The sequence below is a fragment of the Chiloscyllium plagiosum genome, unplaced genomic scaffold (assembly GCF_037043375.1).
Source record: "Chiloscyllium plagiosum isolate Xiang-an unplaced genomic scaffold, Cpla_swu_hap1 HiC_scaffold_39, whole genome shotgun sequence".
Taxonomy (NCBI): Eukaryota; Metazoa; Chordata; class Chondrichthyes; order Orectolobiformes; family Hemiscylliidae; genus Chiloscyllium; species Chiloscyllium plagiosum.
Window position 1 is genome coordinate 1,884,299 of NW_028270177.1, and position 20,678 is coordinate 1,904,976.

General features: G+C 42.7%; 1 protein-coding gene across 4 annotated transcripts; it reads right to left on the reverse strand.

Moving 5' to 3' along the window:
- Positions 1–4,255: 4,255 nt before the first annotated feature.
- On the reverse strand, positions 4,256–17,771 carry cunh15orf40 (chromosome unknown C15orf40 homolog). 4 transcript variants are annotated; one of them, XR_015753830.1, is made up of 5 exons: positions 17,262–17,717; positions 13,721–13,850; positions 7,973–8,100; positions 5,777–6,066; positions 4,256–4,446 (listed from the first exon to the last, which is right to left on the reverse strand). XR_015753830.1 is itself a non-coding variant. In XM_087981419.1 (4 exons), exons 1-4 carry the CDS (start codon positions 17,454–17,456, stop codon positions 5,966–5,968), a joined length of 546 nt encoding a protein of 181 aa, XP_087837545.1. In that variant the 5' UTR covers positions 17,457–17,771; the 3' UTR covers positions 4,256–5,965. The 4 variants fall into 4 exon arrangements, 2 of the variants coding, with proteins under 2 accessions (XP_087837545.1, XP_043530530.2); XR_006309126.2 differs by having other exon boundaries at positions 4,256–4,449; XM_087981419.1 differs by having other exon boundaries at positions 4,256–6,058; positions 17,262–17,771.
- Between the last annotated feature and the right edge of the window lie 2,907 nt (positions 17,772–20,678).

Consider the following 20,678-nt stretch of genomic DNA (forward strand, 5'->3'; position numbering starts at 1 on the left):
AGGTACGAAAACCTGGTCTGTGCTTTCTCAACCCAGGTCTAAAACAGAGTTAAACTGGGGAAATTTGCATACTTTTATTAAACCTTTAACTTTTGTGACAACTCCAGGAACATCAGGGCTTGATTTCCAGTGTGCTACCTCTGTGAGGTACAATTATACTGCTGTCACTGTATCAGTGTGAAGGGAGTGAATATTCAAAGTGCTAGATGGACTGCCAATCAAGCAGAGCTTCTGCGTTCTGGATAGTGCTGAACTTCGAGCATTGTTGTGGCATGGAGAGTATTCTGTCACATTCCTGACTTATGCTTTGCAGATGGTGGAAAGGAGACAGGTGAAGAATTATTCTCCACAGAATTCCTAACTTCTGACCCATTTCTGTGACCACAGAATGTATATGGCTGATTCAGTTTAGTTTCTGATAATGGTAACCCCCAGGATGTTGATAGTAGAGGATTCGGCAATGTTAGTGCAAATGAATGTGAAGGAGAGAGGCCGCATTCTCTCATTTAATATGGTCTTTGCCTGGTACTTAAGTGGCAAATACACATGTCAACCCACTCTGGATGTTGTCCAGTATCTGGAGAATCACAACTGTTGAAGAACAATCATGGTCAACCTTCTGACCATATAACAGAGGGAATGTCATTGATAAAGCAGCCGAAAATAGTTAGGCCTAGGACACTACACTGCAGATCTCCTGCAGAGATGTCCTGGGACTAACATTTTTGACCTCTAACAACAAACATCTTCCTTGATAGGTACAAGTTCAACCATTGGAACTTTCTTCCCTTGATTCCCACTGAATCCTGTTTTGCTAGGGCTCTTTCATGCCACATTTAGTCAAATGCTGTCTTGATGTCAAGAACAGTGAATCCCATCTCACCTCTGGAGTTCAGCTCTTTTGTGTAATTAAACCAAGGTCAGGGTTGATTGATTATGGCAGATTTCAAATGGAGTGTGAGTGAGACGGTTGTTACTGAGCAAATGTTGTTTGATAGCATTGTCGATGATCTCTTCCATCAATATTACTAATAATCAAGAGCAGATCAAAAGGGTGGTAATTGATTAGGTTGGATTTGACCTGAGTTTTGTGGGTTAGACATAACTAGGCAATTTTCCTGGGTAAGACGACAGTGTTGAAGCTTTACTGGACCAGCTTGGCTAGAGGCATGGCAAGTTCTGGAGCACAAGCCTTCAATATTGTTGGTAGAATGTTATCAAGTCCCATATCTTTTGAAGTATCTAGTGCCTTCCGCTGTTTCTTGATACCATGTGGAGTAAATTAAATTTTCTGAATCTACAATTCACTGGTGAAGGTCAAGATGGATCACCCACTTCTGGCTGAAGGTGGAAGCAGATGTTTTAACCTGGTCATTTTCAATGATGTGCTGGACTTCCCCATATTTGAGGGTGGGGGAGTTGGTGCTCCATATTCACACCACTCTTTGGGTAAAGAGACATTTTCTGTATTTCCTATTGGATTTCATGATAACGATGACATATTGATCACCCACAAGAGAAAATATTCTCTTTCTAGACACTTTTTCAAAAGCTTTCATAACTTAAGATCCTCTAGGTCACCCATCAATATTCTTTTTCAAAATGGTAGAAACCCAGCCTCCATATTTTCCTGCTACGCATATCCACAAATTTCTGATCTCATTCTTGTACTCTTTTGCTGGAACCTCTCCAATATCTTCCTAACCTTTTACATAAGGTGAGCAGAATTGCACTCATCAATACAGTCCAATCAAAGATCAATACAAGTTTAGCTTAACTCGCATGTTTCCAATTCTGTCCTCCTAAAAACAATGGTTAGATAGGGTGGACAGGGAGAGCCTTTTTCCAAGTATGGTGATGGTGAGCACGAGGGGGCATAGCTTTAAATTGGGGAGTGATAGATATAGGACAGATGTCAGAGGTAGTTTCTTTACTCAGAGAGTAGTAAGAGTATGGAATGCTTTGCCTGCAACGGTAGTAGATTCGCCAACTTTAAGTACATTTAAGTCGTCATTGGACAAGCATTTGGATGTACATGGAATAGTGTAGGTTAGATGGGCTTCAGATTAGTATGACAGGGCGGCGCAACATCGAGGGCCAAAGGGCCTGTACTGCGCTGTAATGTTCTAGGTTCTAATGGCGAGTGTTTGATTACTTCTTCCCGCACCATAACAATTCTGTGGTGGAACCTTTAGTCATTGATGTATTTGGACTTAAAGATCCCTTTGCTCCTCTACCCACCCAGGTAGTGGGTTTTTTAAATAACAAAAAAGATTGATGAAGACAGAGAATTGGATGTGACTTTAGTAAGTCTTCAATAAGGCTTCGCATGGTACCCTAATTAAAAAGGTGGGAGAAAGTGAGGACTGCAGATGCTGGAGATCAGAGTGGAAAGCGTGGTGATAGATGGTGCTGGAAAAGCACAGCTGGTCAGACAGTATCCGAAGAGCAGAATAATCAGCCTGATGAAGGGTTTATGCCAGAAACATCGATTCCCTGCTCTTTGGATGCTGCCTGACCTGCTGTGCTTTTCCAGCACCAGCCTCTCTACTGATTAAAAAGGTGAGATCACACGGGATACAGGGAGAACTAGCCATTTGGATACAGAACAGGAGACAGGAGTCAGAGGGTAAAGTCGGAGAGTTGCTTTTCAGACTGGAGGCCTGTGCCACAAGAATTGCCGCTGGGTCCTCTGCTTTTTGTCATTTATATAAATGATTTGGATGTGAACATAGGAGGTATGGTTAATAAGCTTTCAGATGACACCAAAATTGGAAGTGTAGTGGACAATAAAGGTTATCTCAGCATAGAACAGGATCTTGATCAGGTGGAGTTTAAGTTGTATAAATGTGAGGTGCTGTATTTTGGAAAAGGCAAATCAGGGAAGAATTTATACACGTAATGGCAAGGTCCTGGGGAGTACTGCTGAACAGAGACCTTGGAGTGCACGTTCATAGTGGTGCAGGTAGACAGGATAGTGAAGGCAGCACTAAAGGCTTGCCTTTATTGGTCAGTGCGTTGCATATAGACATTGGTACAGGACATTGGTTAGGCCATTACTGGAATACTGCATTCAATTCTGGTCTCCCTGCTATAGGAAGGATATTGTGAATCTTGAAAGGGTTCAGAAAAGATTGACAAGGATGTCGCCAGGGTTTCAGCTATAGGGAGAGGCTGAATTGGCTGGGGCTTTTACCTACATCATCTGAGACTGAGGGGTGACCTTATAGAAGTTTATAAAATCATAAGAGGCATAGATATTCCCTGTCTAAGGTCATTACCCAGGGTAGCGGAGTCCAAAACTAGAGGTCATAGGTTTAAAGGTGACAGGGGAAAGATATGAAAGGGACCTGAGGAGCAATGTTTTCATGCGAGGTGGTGCATGTATGGAATGAACTGTCAGAGTAAATGGTGGAGGCTGGTATAATTACAACATTTTTAAAAAAAGCATCTGGATGGGTATATGAATAGGAAGGTTTACAGGGATATGGGCCAAATGCTGGCAAATGGGAATGATTAATTTAGGATATCTGGTTGGTGTGGATGAATTAGACTGAAGGGTCTGTTTCCATGCTCTATGACTCTATAACGTGAGACCCCTATTCATTCTATCGAAATGGCTCCCACATGTATTGAGCATCATTATGCAAATTATTTGTCTATTTTCTAAGTTTAATTAATGCCCTCCTGTAATATGTTAGTGTTCCTCGGTATTGACTAGCCCCCAACTTAGCATCATCTGTGAATTTAAAATTGTGTCCATGGTTCCAAATTCCAAACTGTTCATGTAAATTCCAAATTTAGTTAACACCTTTCACAGCAGTATTTTTAAATCTAGACACCACAGGTAATTTCAATGTGATCAGTTAATCCATATGACTACGGAGGGATGAATTTTAACCCAGAACCCCAGGGGCAAATACCCAGTTCCTCCTCAAGTCATGTTAGCTGCAAGGTTAACTGGAGCTGCAGCCTGTTAATGGTGCTATTGTGCCAGAGTTATGTTGTACAGGCCGTTCCACCAACTGCTCCATGTTACTGTTTATAACACACACAAGCATCTTTCCATACTTTCTCCCTTGTGCCTGGTTAGCTTCCCCTTAAATGAATCTTTGCCCCTGACAGCAGAGCCCAGCATGATTACCTGGCTTGAAAAGAGAAAGTAAGTTTGAGGTGTTCAGGAAATGCTCCATCTGCAGAGATCACATGGCTCTGGCTAGTCAAACATAGGACACACTCCTTACATGACAAAGGGTAGTTCAAACAAATGTAATTTATTTCCATTTTGGCATACATTACAGTGAAGATTAAGAAGCTCATCTGTTATCTCGGTCACTGACCGAGGGCACCTTTGCCTGCGATTGTTTGGAGACATCATGAATCTCATGTTGCTTCACACAGTCACTGCTCTTCATTGCCTCTCCTGGACTCTGGCACCCTCTGCAGCTGCTGCCAGAAAATGCAGCAAATCAGGCCACAGCATTACATCTCTTAACAGCTGAAATAATTGCTGATATAGATTTTTCTGAACATCATTCTGTAAAACCACATCAGTTAATCATGGCCATGGAGGGTACATTCATGCCCTACAGATAAATCAGCTTCCAAACCCTTCCATTGTGTCACAATATTCTTAAAGTAAAGACTAATTAATGGGCTGAATGGCCTCTTTTCACACTGAAAGGATTCTGTGAACATGAAATTACAAAAATAAACAGCCACACATTTTTAAAACTCGGCACTGATGAAATTGAAGTCTGCAGTGATGACTAAACAAAAAACTCAGTGGCACAGTAAATAAAAATTGAGAGGAGAAACAAAACTACCAGATGACCCTACATAAACAACAAATCTCAGAAGAGGAGAACAGGTGTGTGCACAGCCATGTGCACAACCACCATTCCATGATTGTTCAGCTTGCAATCAGGCAAAGTCACTCAGACAGGCTCTGATCTGAAAAGTACACTCTTCAGCATTTCAAAAGGCAATACTGTAAAATCTAATGCTTACCAACGACTAACACTGCTTCATGAAACATTATGAAACATTTCATGAAACATTTCATGAAACATTTCATGAAAACTACCATTTCCTAAAATATAATTATGTTCATAGTCACCAGATTATGATAGCAGTAAATGAATTTCAATAACCCCAAGATAATTCTGCAATTGCAACCACTTCTAATTGAGATAATTCTTGATTAATTTCACGTGCACAGCTGCCTGAGGCTCAGCATTCTTCCAACGATTTTAGTTTTGTTCTCTAACCAGCTGGTCTACTCAGTTCCCAAACACATCAACGTTCACAGAGGAAAATACTTGAAATTATACGGTGTATTATCACATTTCAGATGATTGAAGAGCACTAACTTGCTATGAGGGCACAAACCAGAGCCACTCTGTAGCTAGTGTCACATGGATGTCAATGTGATCACCACACTGTTAATCATCTGTGGGGAGAGCTGGCTGAGAACTTCCTGCTCTGACTGTACTGTCATGGCATTTTTCAACACACAGCTGAACCAGTGAATCACACAGATGGCGTCATTGAAATATTAACCAATCTGGGACATAAACATCATAAACTATCCTTAACCCCATCATGAACAATTATTTTTAATTAAGAAGAATTGAGTCTGTGCACATGAGTTCCCACACAAGTAATCCTGAACAATGCAAGAATTAATGCACAGTCATGAGCAGTTAAATAACCAAATAGTTCCAAATTCATAAATTTAAATAAAACAAACAAACAAACAAACAGACAGCTATACCTGGAATTGTTCACACCTGGATTTGATGGTTAGTGTCAGAGTTAGCCAAGATTCATCGGATGAAACTTCTGATGAGATAAATTGAGCACACATCTCACACACATTTTCTTTAGACAGCGGAGTTTTCATTTAATTGTCTGGTTCTGAAATCATTATCCAGGTTGCTCCTCTGCTTCAAGGTCCTGCTTCTTACACTAGCTTGTAGTAGCTGCGGTCCGGAGTCTTTCTTGCACTTCTTCTGGGGTCAATAAGGCCAGAATCTTCACCACTTTCTGACGTGATCTGCAACCCTTCAAAAAGATTAGCAGTCTGGGAATAGTTTTGTGCAGAAAGAAATGTAAGACTCCACAGTCAACATTGAATTTTAAACTGTTTAACCATGCAGCTCAGGAGAATATAGGAAGAAATTGCAAGTATCAAGGTCAACAGTCAAAGGTTAAGAAAATTTGATCAACCCAAGGTCAAATTTAGCCATTCTCACCAACTCCTTGCAACCAAGTGGAGACTATGAATCTGTATGAAGGCTGGACATATATAATGCATCCATTTGGACAGACAGGTGAACACTCTCAGCAATCATGACATCAGGGCATAAGATCACTTGGTGAAACCGTGGATGTCAATGCCAAAACACATTATGGTAGAAGGACATTCTCCCTCAACCACTACTCTTTCATAAGTGGATGATTTGGGAAGCATTTCCTGAAAAAAGTGATGGAAACACATTTGATCAGAACATTCAAATAGGAACTGCATAATACTTGAAAGGAATAAAATCTCAGGGCTATGAGAAAAGAGCAGGGGTGTGAGATTAATTGGATAGGTTCTCCAAAGAGCTGGCAGAGCTTGATGGGATAGAGGCCTCCCTACTTGTATCATTCTATATTGCTAAGTGCCCAAAATCAGCCTCATATTACAGGGAATTCAGACATCAAGGACTGCTCAGCAGCTTTGGAAGGAAAAGGAACAAAATGTCTTCAGTTGCTGACATCACATGTACTTCTCTCCCCTCAGATTTCTTTTATTCCTTCCTCACTAAAAAAGGCCAGAATTTGTTAGATATCCTTGATTACCTTGGAGATGACTGACTTGCTTGATTATTTGACAGGGTAATTAAAAGTCAACCACATTACAGTAGGTCAGGAGTCACTTGTAGGCCAGATCAGGTAAGGATGGAGATTTCATTCCCTGAAGACGACATTACTGAACCAGATGTGTTTTTACAACAAAAATAGTTTCATGGTCACCATCACTGAAACTAACATTCACATTCCAGATTTATTGATTGAACTTAAATTCCACTAGCTGACATGATGAAATTTGAATCCATATCCCCAGAGGTTAAAATTGAGTTTCTGGTTTACTCGTCCAGTGAAATTACCACTATGTCAAAAATTATTGAAGAAGCTGCCATTAATTTTAAACAATCTGTTTTTACCGGCAGTAATGACCTAGAACTGGTTCACTTGCCCAGTTTCCTATTCAGAGGAATTCTGTGAAATGGGAAGGCTGCAAGATGAGGGAATAAAAAAGTGCGTCTGATAACAATTTTTTTGAATACAAGGATCATGCAATAACTATAGTGTATCCAATTAAATTTACTTTGAAAGAGACAGCACAATGCACTACACAGTGTAATATACCATGCAATTCTGCACAACAGGAGTTTGCACATTCTCCCAGTGTCTGCGTGGGTTTCCTCCGGGTGCTCCAGTTTCCTCCCATAATCACAAAGATGTGCAGGTTAGGTGAATTGGCCATGCTAAATTGCCCATAGTGTTAGGTGCATTAGTCAGAGGGAAATGGGTCTGGGTGGGTTACTCTTCGGAGGGTTGGTGTGGGCCGAAGGGCCTGTTTCCACACTGTAGGGAATCTAATCTAATCTAATCTAATTTACCACAAAGAACCCCACAATCGCAAACTCCAAGAAGGAGAAGTAAATGGAGGTGATAGTTAGCAATAAGAGGAGGGGGTTAGATGCTGGTTAAATCACAAGAAACTCTTGTTGTAATTAGTCAAAGGGTTGCAAAGGTTATCAGGACAAGTGTGAATGTAGATTTGAGCCATAACCATTTGAATAGTGAAACATGTTGCAAGAGCCAAAAATGGACTTCCTACTCCTAAGTCCTACATATGTATGTACTGAGCCTCCTCAGCAGAGCCTGGGTATAAACTGTTTCTAAGCTGACAGCGTACCTTCTCCAGGATGACTTCACTTTTCTTTAGTGCCAGCACTTTGGCCAGATAACACACTAGTTCCACATTGGCCTCGCCATCAGATGGAGGGGCTGCGATGGCCACACCCACAGCTTCTTCTGACACATCTATAAACCACAAGAGTCATAAAAAAAACACCATCACTGGTATTATTTGTCAACAAACAAGTATCAGGGAAACACTGCAAAGCTATAAAATTAATACTTTCCGACAAGGGCACAAATCACAACAATGCGCTTCATTCTTCCAGTAGCAGCAACAGTGGGAGGAGTGACAGAGAGGACAAGGGGCCTGCTGGGAAGGTAAATTTAAAATTATATAAAAACTTACCTCATGAATAGGCAGAGTGTATTCTGAACAGGAATGGACATGGGACTGCTGAGTAAGTGAGATAAAATATTTGGCGGCTGCTTTAACCAAAACACTACTTAGGTAGTGTCTCTCACCCATCTTCCAATCAAAAAAAGGATCTGTGAGCCAGATTGGTAAGGTAACAAGTTCTTTTTTATTTTTCAATAGTCTCTTTGGGAATTTAGAATAGTGGGAATGGAGGTTAGGGCAGTTGAATGTGGAATGTGGGTGGTAAGGGTCACCACTAGAGTCCCAGCTGACTTCCTCTGCAGGAAGTGCACCCAACTCCAGCTCCTCAAAAACCACGTTAGGGAACTGGAGCTGGATGAACTTTGGATCATTCAGGAGATGGAGGGGGATGCTGAGAGGAGTTGCAGGGAGTTAGTCATATCTCAGGTAAAAGATGGGTTACTGTCAGTGGACGGAAAGGGAACCGGGAGACTGTGCAGGGATCCCCTGTGGTCGTTCCCCTCAATAACAAGTATACCGTTTTGGATACTATTGGGGGGTATAACTTACCAGGGGTAGGCCATGGGGTACAGGTCTCTGGCACAGAGTCTGTCCCTATTGCTCAGAAGGGAAGGGAGAAGAGGAGCAGAGCATTAGTCATTGGGGACTCCAGAGTTAGGGGGACAGGTAGAAGGTTCTGTGGGAACAAGACAGACTCTATATTGGTGTGTAGCCTCCCAGGTGCCAGAGCTTGTGATGTCTTGGATCGTGTTTTTGGGGATCCTTGAGGGGGGAGTGGGAGTAGCCCCAAATTGTAGTCCACATAGGCACCACTGACATAGGTAGGAAAAGGGATGGGGACTTAAGGCAGAAATTCAGGGAACTAGGGTGGAAGCTTAGAGCTAGAACAAACAGAGTTTTATCTCTGGTTTGTTACCTGTGCCACGTGCTACTGAGGCCAGGGAGAGAGAGAGAGCGAGAGCGGTAGACAGAGCGCGAGAGCGGTAGACAGAGCGCGAGAGCGGTAGACAGAGCGCGAGAGCGGTAGACAGAGCGCGAGAGCGGTAGACAGAGCGCGAGAGCGGTAGACAGAGCGCGAGAGCGGTAGACAGAGCGCGAGAGCGGTAGACAGAGCGCGAGAGCGGTAGACAGAGCGCGAGAGCGGTAGACAGAGCGCGAGAGCGGTAGACAGAGCGCGAGAGCGGTAGACAGAGCGCGAGAGCGGTAGACAGAGCGCGAGAGCGGTAGACAGAGCGCGAGAGCGGTAGACAGAGCGCGAGAGCGGTAGACAGAGCGCGAGAGCGGTAGACAGAGCGCGAGAGCGGTAGACAGAGCGCGAGAGCGGTAGACAGAGCGCGAGAGCGGTAGACAGAGCGCGCGAGAGAGAGAGAGAGCGAGCGAGGAGTTGAACACATGGCTACAGGGATGGTGCAGGAGGAAGGGATTCAGATACCCGGATAATTGGGGCTCATTCTGGGGTAGGTGGGACTTTTACAAACAGGATGGTTTACACTTGAACCATTATCCTGAAGGGAGATATTTGCTAATGCTCTTCGGGAGGGTTTAAACTAATTCAGCACAGGGATGGAACCTAAGTTGTAGCTTGTGTGCAGGAGGTTGAGGGTGGTGAGGTCAGAAATAAGGTTTCAAGGTTGCAAGAGTGCACCGGCAAGCAGGAAGGTGGTTTGAAGTGTGTCTACTTCAATGCCAGGAGCATCCAGAATAGGGTGGGTGAACTTGCTGCATGGGTTGATACCCGGGACTTCAATGTTGTGGCCATTTCTGATACATAGATAGAGCAAGGACAGGAATGGTTGTTGCAGGTTCCAGGGTTTAGATGTTTCAGTAAGAATAGGAAAGGTGCTAAAAGAGGGGAGGTGTGGCATTGTTAGTCAAGGACAGTATTACAGTGGTGGAAAGGATGCTTGAGGACTCAGCTACTGAGGTAGTATGGGCTGAGGTTAGAAACAGGAACGGAGAGGTCACTCTGTTGGGAGTTTTCTACAGGCCTCCAAATAGTTTCAGAGATGTAGAGGAAAGGATAGCAAAGATGATTCTGGATAGGAGCAAGAGTAACAGGATAATTGTTATGGGGTCTTTAACTTTCCAAGTAATGACTGGAAATACTATAGTTCAAGTACTTTAGAGGGGTCAGTTTTTGTCCAATGTGTGCAGGAGGATTTCCTGACACAATATGTGCCAACAAAGGGAGAGGCCACATTGGATTTGGTACTGGGTAATGAACCCGGCCAGGTGTTAGATTTGGAGGTAAGTGAGCACTTTGGTTATGTTCACTTTAGTATTGGAAAGGGATAGGTACATACCATAGGGCAAGAGTTATAGCTCAGAGGAAAGGCAATTATGATGCAATTATGCAAGATTTAGGACGCATAGGATGGGAAAGAAACTGCAAGGGATGGGCACAATTGAAATGTGGTGCTTGTTCAAGGAATAGCTACTGCGTGTACTTGATAAATATGTACCTGTCAGGCAGGCAGGTAGTGGTTAAACAAAGGAGCAGTGGTTTAAAGAAATTAAATCTTTTGACAAGAGGAAGGAGGCGGGTTATGTTAGGACGAGATGTAAAGGCTCAGTTAAGGCGCTTGAGAGTTACAAGTTAGCTAGGAAAGACCTAAAGAAAGAGCTAACAGCCAGGAGGAAACATGAGAAGTCGTTGGCAAATAGGATCAAGGAAAACCCTAAAGCTTTCTATAGGTATGTCAGGAATAAAAGAATGACTAGAGTAAGATTAGGGCTAAATCAAGAACAGTAATGGGAAGTTGTGCGTGGAGTCAGAGGGCATAAAAGCACTAAATTAATACTTTTAGTCAGTATTCACACTGGAAAAAGACAATGTTGTCGAGGAGAATATTGAGACACAGGCTACTAGACTAGAAAGGATTGAGGTTCATAAGGATGTGGTGTTAGCAATTCTAGATAGTGTGAAAATTGATAATTCCCCCGGGCCAGATGGGATATATCCTAGGATTCTCTGGGAAACTAGGGAGGAGACTGCAGAGCCTTTGGCTTTGATCTTTATGTCGTCAATGACTACAGGAATAGTGCCAGAAGACTGGAGGATAGCAAATGTTGTCCCCTTGTTCAAGAAGAGGAGTAGAAACAACCCTGGTAATTATAGACCAGTCAGCCTTATTTTGGCTGTTGGTAAAGTGTTGGAAAGGGTTATAAGAGATAGGATTTATAATCATTGAAAAAGAAATAAGTTGATTAGGGATAGTCAACACAGTTTTGAGAAGGGTAGGTCGTGCCTCACTAACCATATCGAGTTCTTTGAGAAAGTGACCAAACAGGTGGATGAGGGTAAAGCGGTTGATGTTCTGCATATGGATTTCAGTAAGGCTTTTGATAAGGTTCCCCATGGTAGGCCTATTGCAGAAAATACGGAGGCATGAGATTGAGGGTGATTTGGCGGTTTGGATCAGAAATTTGGCTAGGTGAAAGAAGAAAGACAGTTGTAGTCGATGGGAAATGCTCATCCTGGTGTTCAGTTACTAGTGGTGTACCACAAGGGTCTGTTTTGGGGCCACTGCTGTTTGTCATTTTTATAAATGACCTGGATGAGGGCGTAGAAGGATGGGTTAGTAAATTTGCAGATGACACTAAGGTCAGTGGAGTTGTGGACAGTGCGGAAGGATGTTGCAGGTTACAGAGGAACATAGATAAGCTGCAGAGCTGGGCTGAGAGGTGGCAAAATAGAGTTTAATGCAGAGAAGTGTGAGGTGATTCACTATGGAAGGAGCAACAGAAGTCAACAGTGCTGGGCTAATGGTAAGATCCTTGGTCACGTAGATGAACAGAGAGACCTCGGTGTCTGTGCACATAGATCCCTGAAAGTTGCCACCCAGATTGATAGGGTTGTTAAGGCCTATGGTGTGCTAGCTTTTAGGGTGGAGGGATTGAGTTTCAGAGTTATGAGGCCATGTTACAGCTGTACAAAACTCTGGTGCAGCCTCACTTGGAATAATGCATACAGTTCTAGTCACCGCATTATACGATGGATGTGGAAGCTTTGCAAAGGGTTCACAGGAGATTTACTAAGATGTTGCCTGATATGGAAAGTCAGTCTGATGACGAGAGGCTGAGGGATTAGATTAGATTAGATTACATTACAGTATGGAAACAGGCCCTTCGGCCCAACAAGTCCACACCGACCCGCCGAAGCGCAACCCACCCATACCCCTACATTTACCCCTATACCTAACACTACGGGCAATTTAGCATGGCCAATTCACCTGACCTGCACATCTTTGGACTGTGGGAGGAAACCGGAGCACCCGGAGGAAACCCACGCAGACACGGGGAGAACGTGCAAACTCCACACAGTCAGTCGCCTGAGTCGGGAATTGAACCCGGGTCTCTGGCGCTGCGAGGCAGCAGTGCTAACCACTGTGCCACCGTGCCGCCCACACCACTGTGCCACCGTGCCGCCCACCACTTGAGACTGTTTTCATTAGAAAGAAGAATGTTGAGAGGTCACTTAATTGAGATATATAAGATAATCAGAGATTTAGATAGGGTGGACAATGAGATGGTGAGGGCTAGCATGAAGGTGCATAGCTTTAAATTGAGGGGTGATAGATATAGGACAGATATCAGAGGTAGTTTCATTATTCAGAGAGTAGTAGGGGCACGGAACACCCTGCCTGCAACAGTAGTAGACTTGCCAACTTTAAGGGCATTTAAACGGTCATTAGATAAACATATGGATGAAAATGGAATAATGTGGGATAGATGGGCTTCAGATTGGTTTCAAAGATCAGCGCAACATCAAGGGCCAAAGGGCCCGTACTGCACTGTAACGTTCTATGTTCTAATGTAACTCAATAAACACGCAAGTTTAAATGACCCCAAGCTTATGTTAAAGAGTACAAAATGTAAGCGGCAGATTTCAGCAGCCAATCCAGCTAACTCGAGTGTTGTGATCCAAAAGAGTCGGTTGGCATTGAGTGATTAGTGTCTCATCTCTTAGCAATACAAAAAGGAGCGCATTTAGGGAATTCCTCTGATACATCCTGCCCATGACAGTATTGGCAAATGTTACAAGATCTTTTCTATAGTAGTAGGATTCTGAAAATTCTAATTTTATATTGCAAGTATCCAAATGGTTACTCTTACGAGGTAGCATATCTCTGCTCATCATTTCTATGCAGATGTGATAGAAATGTTTAATGCAAATTCTGGTATAACGCGCGTTTCGTCAACACAAATTGGCTATAACTCGATTGACAAATAGGGGATGCAGTTTCTAAAGTGCGAACTTTTAAAAAGTATGATGGCTATGAAGTGACTGTGTCACCAAAACTTTGTGCTATTCTTATTGCATGATCTTTATATAGCATGGGGTTGCAACCATCTCATTATAGAAGAACTACCAGTATTTGAAATATTTTATTCCATATTGCTTACCAGTTATGGCATTTTGTTTGGCTCCAGGTTTAACATGAATAGCAACTAAAACAGAGCCATTTTTATCGAGCTTCACAGGTCCCAGAGGTGCCTGAGCTGGTTTTGCAGAATTCTTCATGGTCATCTTATTCTAAGATGAAATTTAAACAACTGTTAAATACGGTGTGCTTCCATCTGGTGGAGGGATCAATTATGACATAGTTCTCTCAATTTGGGACAGTGAGATAAGACTTCAAAGTTAACTTCAATTATATATATTACGTTCAAAGTTTGTGAAAAGATTTGTAGCTCGGGTGCTCGTTGTTGTGGTTCTGTTCGCCGAGCTAGGAATTTGTGTTGCAGACGTTTCGTTCCCTGTCTAGGTGACATCCTCAGTGCTTGGGAGCTTCCTGTGAAGCGCTTCTGTGATCTTTCCTCCAGCACTTGTAGTGGTTTGAATCTGCCACTTCTGCTTGTCAGTTCCAGCTGTCCATTGCAGTGGTCGGTATATAGTGTCTGAACTGACAGCCAGACTACTACGACCACTAGGACTCATAACAGCACACAAACCAACACCCACTCTCAGACAACAACTCACCAGATCAAAGGACCCAATACCCAGCATGAGCAAAACCAATGTAGTGTACAAAATCCCATGCAAGGACTGCACAAAACACTACATAGGACAAACAGGAAGACAGCTAACGATCCGCATTCATGAACACCAACTAGCCACGAAACAACACGACCAGCTATCCTTAGTAGCCACACATGCAGATGACAAGCGACACGAATTCGACTGGGACAACACTACTATTATAGGACAAGCCAAACAGAGAACAGCCAGGGAATTCCTAGAGGCATGGCACTCATCCACAGATTCAAATCAATAAGCACATCGACCTGGACCCAATATACCAGCCACTGCAACAGACAGCTGGAACTGACAAGCGGAAGCGGCATTTGCCATTCAAATCACTACAAATGCCGGAAGAAAGATCACAGAAGCGCTTCACAGGAGGCTCCCAAGCACTGAGGATGTCACCTAGACTGGGGACGAAATGTCTGCAACACAAATTCCCAGCTCGGTGAACAGAACCACAGCATATATATTACGTGTTGAAATCTTGATAGCAGTAAGTGGCTAAACATCATAAGAGTGAATTATAAACCAGCTTTGCTGTCTCAAACCAAGTCTTTTATTAGTGGAAGACAAGGGGATTGTACATTCTTAAAATTGAGACATACAAATTGTTTCAACTGTAAAGCCTGCAGCTTCCAGTTTATGTAGAAAGTACTTTTTTCTCCCCCCCCATTTGTCTTTCATTCTGCATTAAGAGATTTCCTGACTCCTGCTCATTCACCAGTTTCTGACTCAGGTGCTGCACACGTAACTCGAGCTGCTTGTACTCAGGTGATTTGACTATTATATAAACATGTTTTCTGAAGCAACACTTCCACTTTGTGAGCATCATCACTTCTCAGTGCAAGCAGAAAGCTCAAACTAGTGTCACCAGAAAGTAAATAAAGGTAAATCAGTTTCCTTTACATGGGATACTGACTAGTTTCAGGAATCACATTGAACAGTTTATTCATTCAATTAAACAGTCAAATTCTAGTTTAAATTACTTGTTAATCTTCAGTGACAAACAACTGAAAATCAAGGCCAAATGAAGGTGAAGCAGTATCAGAAGCTTATGGATAATTGGACTAAGGCATACTAAAAATGGCAATTAGTTTTTATAACTCTAAAACATTAGAAGGTACTGCTCAGGAACAATTATTGGTTTGAATTGACAGAGCTACACAAGGGAAAATTAAGACAGCAGAGCAAGGATGAGGGAGGGCTAGCCACAAAAAGACACGACCCTCTCTCCCTTGTAGCCCTACACACGGATGAAAAAAGCCACCATTTCGACTGGGACAACACATCTATCCTGGACAGGCTAAGCAAACGCATGCCAGAGAATTCCTAGAGGCCTGGCACTCTAACCACAACTCCATAAACAAACACATAGATCTTGATGCCATCTATCAACCCCTCAGAAAACGAACAGGAAATGACATCACCACAAACCCCAGGAATCCCATCCAGGAGAAAGATACAAATAGAAACCAGGAGACAACAGCTTCGCTTCACTTGAAGGTTGCCACTGATGATGTTACCTAGCCAGGTAATGAAATGTCTGGATATCAAACCTACAGCTCAGCGAGCAAACCTACAACCTTTGACTGTGCTCACAGACACATTGTCCTTAATGCGAATTGTCTATGACAAATTCCTGAGGCCACACAGTTCAGAATCTGGGCACACAAGGTATGTGATTCAAGAGAAACAACAGCCTGACATCACTCATGAAGATAGAGATACAATTCATTTGCCCAGCAAGTATTGAAACTAACAATATTCTTGATACTACTACAGATTTTCAGTATCAGATGAAGAGACAATATTAGCCTCTCAGCTCCGAGTGAGAGATAACATAGACTGTACTTAGGTGCCAAGATTTGGTGCTCTGTCCGAGGACATGCGGTGTCAGCACTGCCTCAGGGTGCAAAATGGTGGTGATTGCAAAACAAAAGGTGTTGACTTTAATGTTACAATAAGCAAGACAGAAATTAATGAAAAGTTAACTTGTACAGTGGCAGATTATTCACTCAGTGGTAAAACATATTCAAATGATGTTATTACAGTAATATCAACATTCAAGAGCACTCAGCTCCATAATTTCCCCAGTTTTGGTCACTTGAAAGGGTTACGTGGCTTGCTCGGGTACCAAAACCCAGACCCCTGTTCAACAATCTGTGTGGAGATATTTCCTAATGTTGACAAGCAACGAGAAAACTCAGAAAGGGTACTCAAGTCTGTCAATACCATGCAAGGACTACACAAAACACTATATAGGACAAACAGGATTGTTAGACAACTAACAATCCGCATACATGAACATCAACTAGCCACGAAACGACACGACCAGCTATCCTTAGTAGCCACACATGCAGGCAACAAGCAACATGAATTCGACTGGGACAACACGACTATCATAGGGCAAGCCAGACAGAGAACAGCCAGGGAATTCCTAGAGGCATGGCATTCATCCACAAACTCCATCAACAAACACATCGACCTGGACCCAATATACCAACCACTACAGCGGACAGCTAAAACTGACAACCGGAAGCGGCAGGGACAGACCCCTATAAACACCGGAGGAAACATCAAAGAAGCGCTTCGCAGGAGGCTCCCAAGCACTGACGTTTGCAACAAAAACTTCCAGCTCGGCGAACAGAACCACAACAACGAGCACCCGAGCTACAAATCTTCGCACAAACTTTGAAGACTCTGATCACAGACAATTCGTATTATGGATAATCTATTCGAGAAATTACTGAGTCTACACAATTCACACCGCAGCTCCCACTGCTGAGGGGGTGTCATCGCAACGTGACATGTTGACATCAAATTTAAACAGCAACAGCTGTTAACCTGACTACATCGGGTAGCTATTCAGCACGGACTCCCTAACACAACGCTATCTCCTAACCCAGAGCAGCCCATTACCATTCGGGTTTCGCTGATGACTTTCGGCATGTTTCTTTGCCTAAAACCACCTGACTCCGCTCTTAGCCCCAGGCCCAGGCGGGATGGGGCCAGTGGCGGGAAGCTAACAGAAGGGAGCCGCTGAAAACCCGGTACTACACGGACACCGGGAACCGTCGGGGTGATCAAGACGCAGCGAAGCCAAGTCCTTCTCATAAGCCGTCGGGAACAGCCCACGCCCGAAAATGGACTGAACGATCCTGCAGCGTCGTCGCCAGGCAACAGGACCAGGCCCAAACTCCCAGCATGCCTACACTACCTACACATGCGCGCTGCCCTCATCTTGGGAGCAATATTGTAGGAAATGGAAATTAATGTCCCCAAAAGCTCTTAACCATTCATTCACTGCACTAAACTATTTATTAATAAATAAAACAACGAACTGCAGGTGCTTGAAACGTGAAACAAAACCAGAAATTGCTGGAGTAACTCACCGATCTGAGAGCACCTGTGGAAATAAACCAGAATTAAAGTTTCTAATCCACTGACCCTTCCTCAGAACTGATAACATCTGGGAAAAAGTAGTATTTATCTTGATGACAAGGAGAAGGAAGTCAGCTGCCAGATGGAAACTGAGCCCAGGGAGAGAGAAATGAACAATGGGGACAACTATTGATAGTAAGCCAGAGGGGAAAAAGCTAGATAGGTGATAATGAGGACTATGAGTGGGTGAAAATTAGTTGGCTAACCCTCTGTATAAAATAAATGAACTGCAGGTGTTTGAAATCTGAATCAAAATCAAAAATCGCTGGAGAAACTCAGCAGGTCTGGCAGCATCTGTGGGAAATAAGTAGAGTTAACATTTCATTTGACTCTTCATAACTTATCAGGAGAGTACTTTCCTGATTCTGTTAATAAACTATTATCATCTTGAGTTTCTAGCTATTGATCATAGTTCACAAACTCTTGAAACATTGACTGTGTGTTGCTTATCTCCACACACACTGCTGGACTTGAATATTGCAGATAATGTTTTTTAATATATTAAATATTCAATGTAGTGACTCTTACGAAGAGCTAGTAGGCCTGGGTTCAAGTCCCATCTGCTGTAGAAGTTGATTAGAAAATATCTAAATATTTGCATTGTATGGGGATTCACAGCCAAGGTGGTATCAAAAATTTCCTTTTTCAAAATAGATAAATAGCTTTGATTTGATTGTTATTTCTGAGTCAGACTGATGGTATTGTGTTGATGAGTGCGTGAGTAATACAATAAATTATTTAGAAGAAATTATTGTCATCCCTAATTACACTTGGGAAAGCTGACTTTTTGGTCTGAAGTCAGAATGGTTTAAAAGTAACATGTCACTGTTAGGTAGAGATCTGCAAAAGAGTTTATAGTTAAGGGAGGCAGACAGCTACTCCTCTGTTATTCCTTAAAATCAACAGATGTTTGGCATTGGTACATTCATGTTTGCTATTTAAATAATTTATTTCAGGTATCTTATGTTTAAAGTTTTGATTTTTTTTAAGCTTTATTATTTATTTCAAGTATCTTATGTTTAGAGCTTTGATATTCCACCCCTTACATCTGTATAGACAATGTCTGGTGATCGACAATTAGTCGGTTTTTAAATGACTCAGTTGGCAGTCCTAATGCCAGATAGAAATCTTGCAGTTTAAAGTCCCACCCCAGCCACGTGAGCACATAATCTAGACAAAGGGAATGCTACAGTAGTGCAGGTACAATTATTTGTTAGAAGGAATAGCAGCACTTTCTTCATTCACTGAGGAAAACACACAATGAGTTGACAGAGAACATGAGAGGGTTATCATAAGGGTGACAGCACTGAGAGTGGATAATAAAGTCTGAAGACAATGCAGCATTATTTAAAAAATAAGGATCATATTACCAGGAATGGGGATGGTTCAGAAAATATGGTAATTTGGAGGTTACTGAGTAGAGGTGATTTGGAGATGCCAGTGTTGGACTGGGGTGTACAAAGTTAAAAATCACCCAACACCAGGTTATAGTCCAACAGGTTTAATTGGAAGCACTAGCTTTCGAAGCGCTGCTCCTTCATCAGGTGGTTGAAGGAGCAGCGCTCTGAAAGCTACTACTTCCAATTAAACCTATTTGACTGTAACCTGGTGTTGGGTGATTTTTGTTTTAACTGAGTAGAGAGGCACAGTGGTAAATGAGTCCTGCGCCACCATTCAAAAACAGACTTAAGAAAGCAACTGATGTTCTGAATTTATTCAGAATTAGTAATCAGAATCACATTCTGTAGGAGCAAGATGACTAAACAAATATTACCCTAAGGATGAGTCCTCGCTCTCATCCTAAAAAATGTATGTCCTCATGCTCAGTATGTTGGTCATTTAGAGTAAATGCAGGGGTCTGATTTGAACAATTTTGAATTGCAGAAAGTGATGGAAAAAACACACCTCTGCATTCAGTATGGACTACAACTTGCCAAAAAGATTTTTTAAACAATAAATGGATAAACAGGAGTAACAATTCCAAAGTAAGGCTCGGTGACGTTTGTTTAACGGTTTAAATTTGAAAGTTTTTTTTTAAAAAAGCGCGGAGCGGACCCGGAAGCTGGCGTAGCGCAACCTTACCTGGGTAGGTTTCTTTCCCTATAAAAGGGCGCAGGAGAGCCATTGGCCTTGATTTTTATGTCCTCATTGTCTACAGGAGTAGTGCCAGAAGACTGGAGGCTAGCAAATGTGATTCCCTTGTTCAAGAAAGGGAGTAGGGATAACCCTAGTAACTATAGGCCGGTGAGTCTCACTTCTGTTGTGGGCAAATTCTTAGAGAGAATTGTAAGGGATAGAATTTATGAACATCTGGATAGGAATAATGTGGTCAAGGATAGTCAGCATGGTTTTGTGAAGGGCAGGTCGTGCCTCACAAACCTTATTGAATTCTTTGAGAAGGTGACTAAGGAGGTGGATGAGGGGAAAGCGGTAGATGTGGTGTATATGGATTTTAGTAAGGCGTTTGATAAGGTTCCCCATGGTAGGCTACTTCAAAAAATACGGAGGTATGGCATTGAGGGTGAGTTGGAGGTTTGGATTAGGAATTGGCTGGTTGGAAGAAGACAGAGGGTAGTAGTTGATGGTAAAGGTTCATCTTGAAGTGCAGTTACTAGCGGTGTTCCAGCAAGGATCTGTTTTGGGACCATTGCTGTTTGTCATTTTTATAAATGACCTGGAGGAGGGGCTAGAAGGTTGGGTGAGCAAGTTTGTGGATGATACGAAAGTCAGAGGAGTTGTTGACAGTGAGGAAGGATGTGTCAGGTTACAGCGGGATATAGATAAGCTGCAGAGCTGGGCAGAAAGGAGTTCAATGTAGCTAAGTGTGAGGTGATTCACTTTGGTAAGAGTAACAAGAAGATGGGGTACTGGGCTAATGGTCGGATACTTGGTAGT

Excerpts from the sequence above, each read along its gene's own strand:
- cunh15orf40 (XM_043674595.2), bottom strand. The coding sequence starts at position 17,456 with ATGAGAAGGACTTGGCTTCGCTGCGTCTTGATCACCCCGACGGTTCCC. Across the intron at positions 8,101-13,720 it reads CAAACAAAATGCCATAACTG|ATGTGTCAGAAGAAGCTGTG; the intron begins GTAAGCAATATG and ends TGTGGTTTATAG. Across the intron at positions 6,067-7,972 it reads GTGAAGTCATCCTGGAGAAG|GGTTGCAGATCACGTCAGAA; the intron begins GTACGCTGTCAG and ends ATCTTTTTGAAG.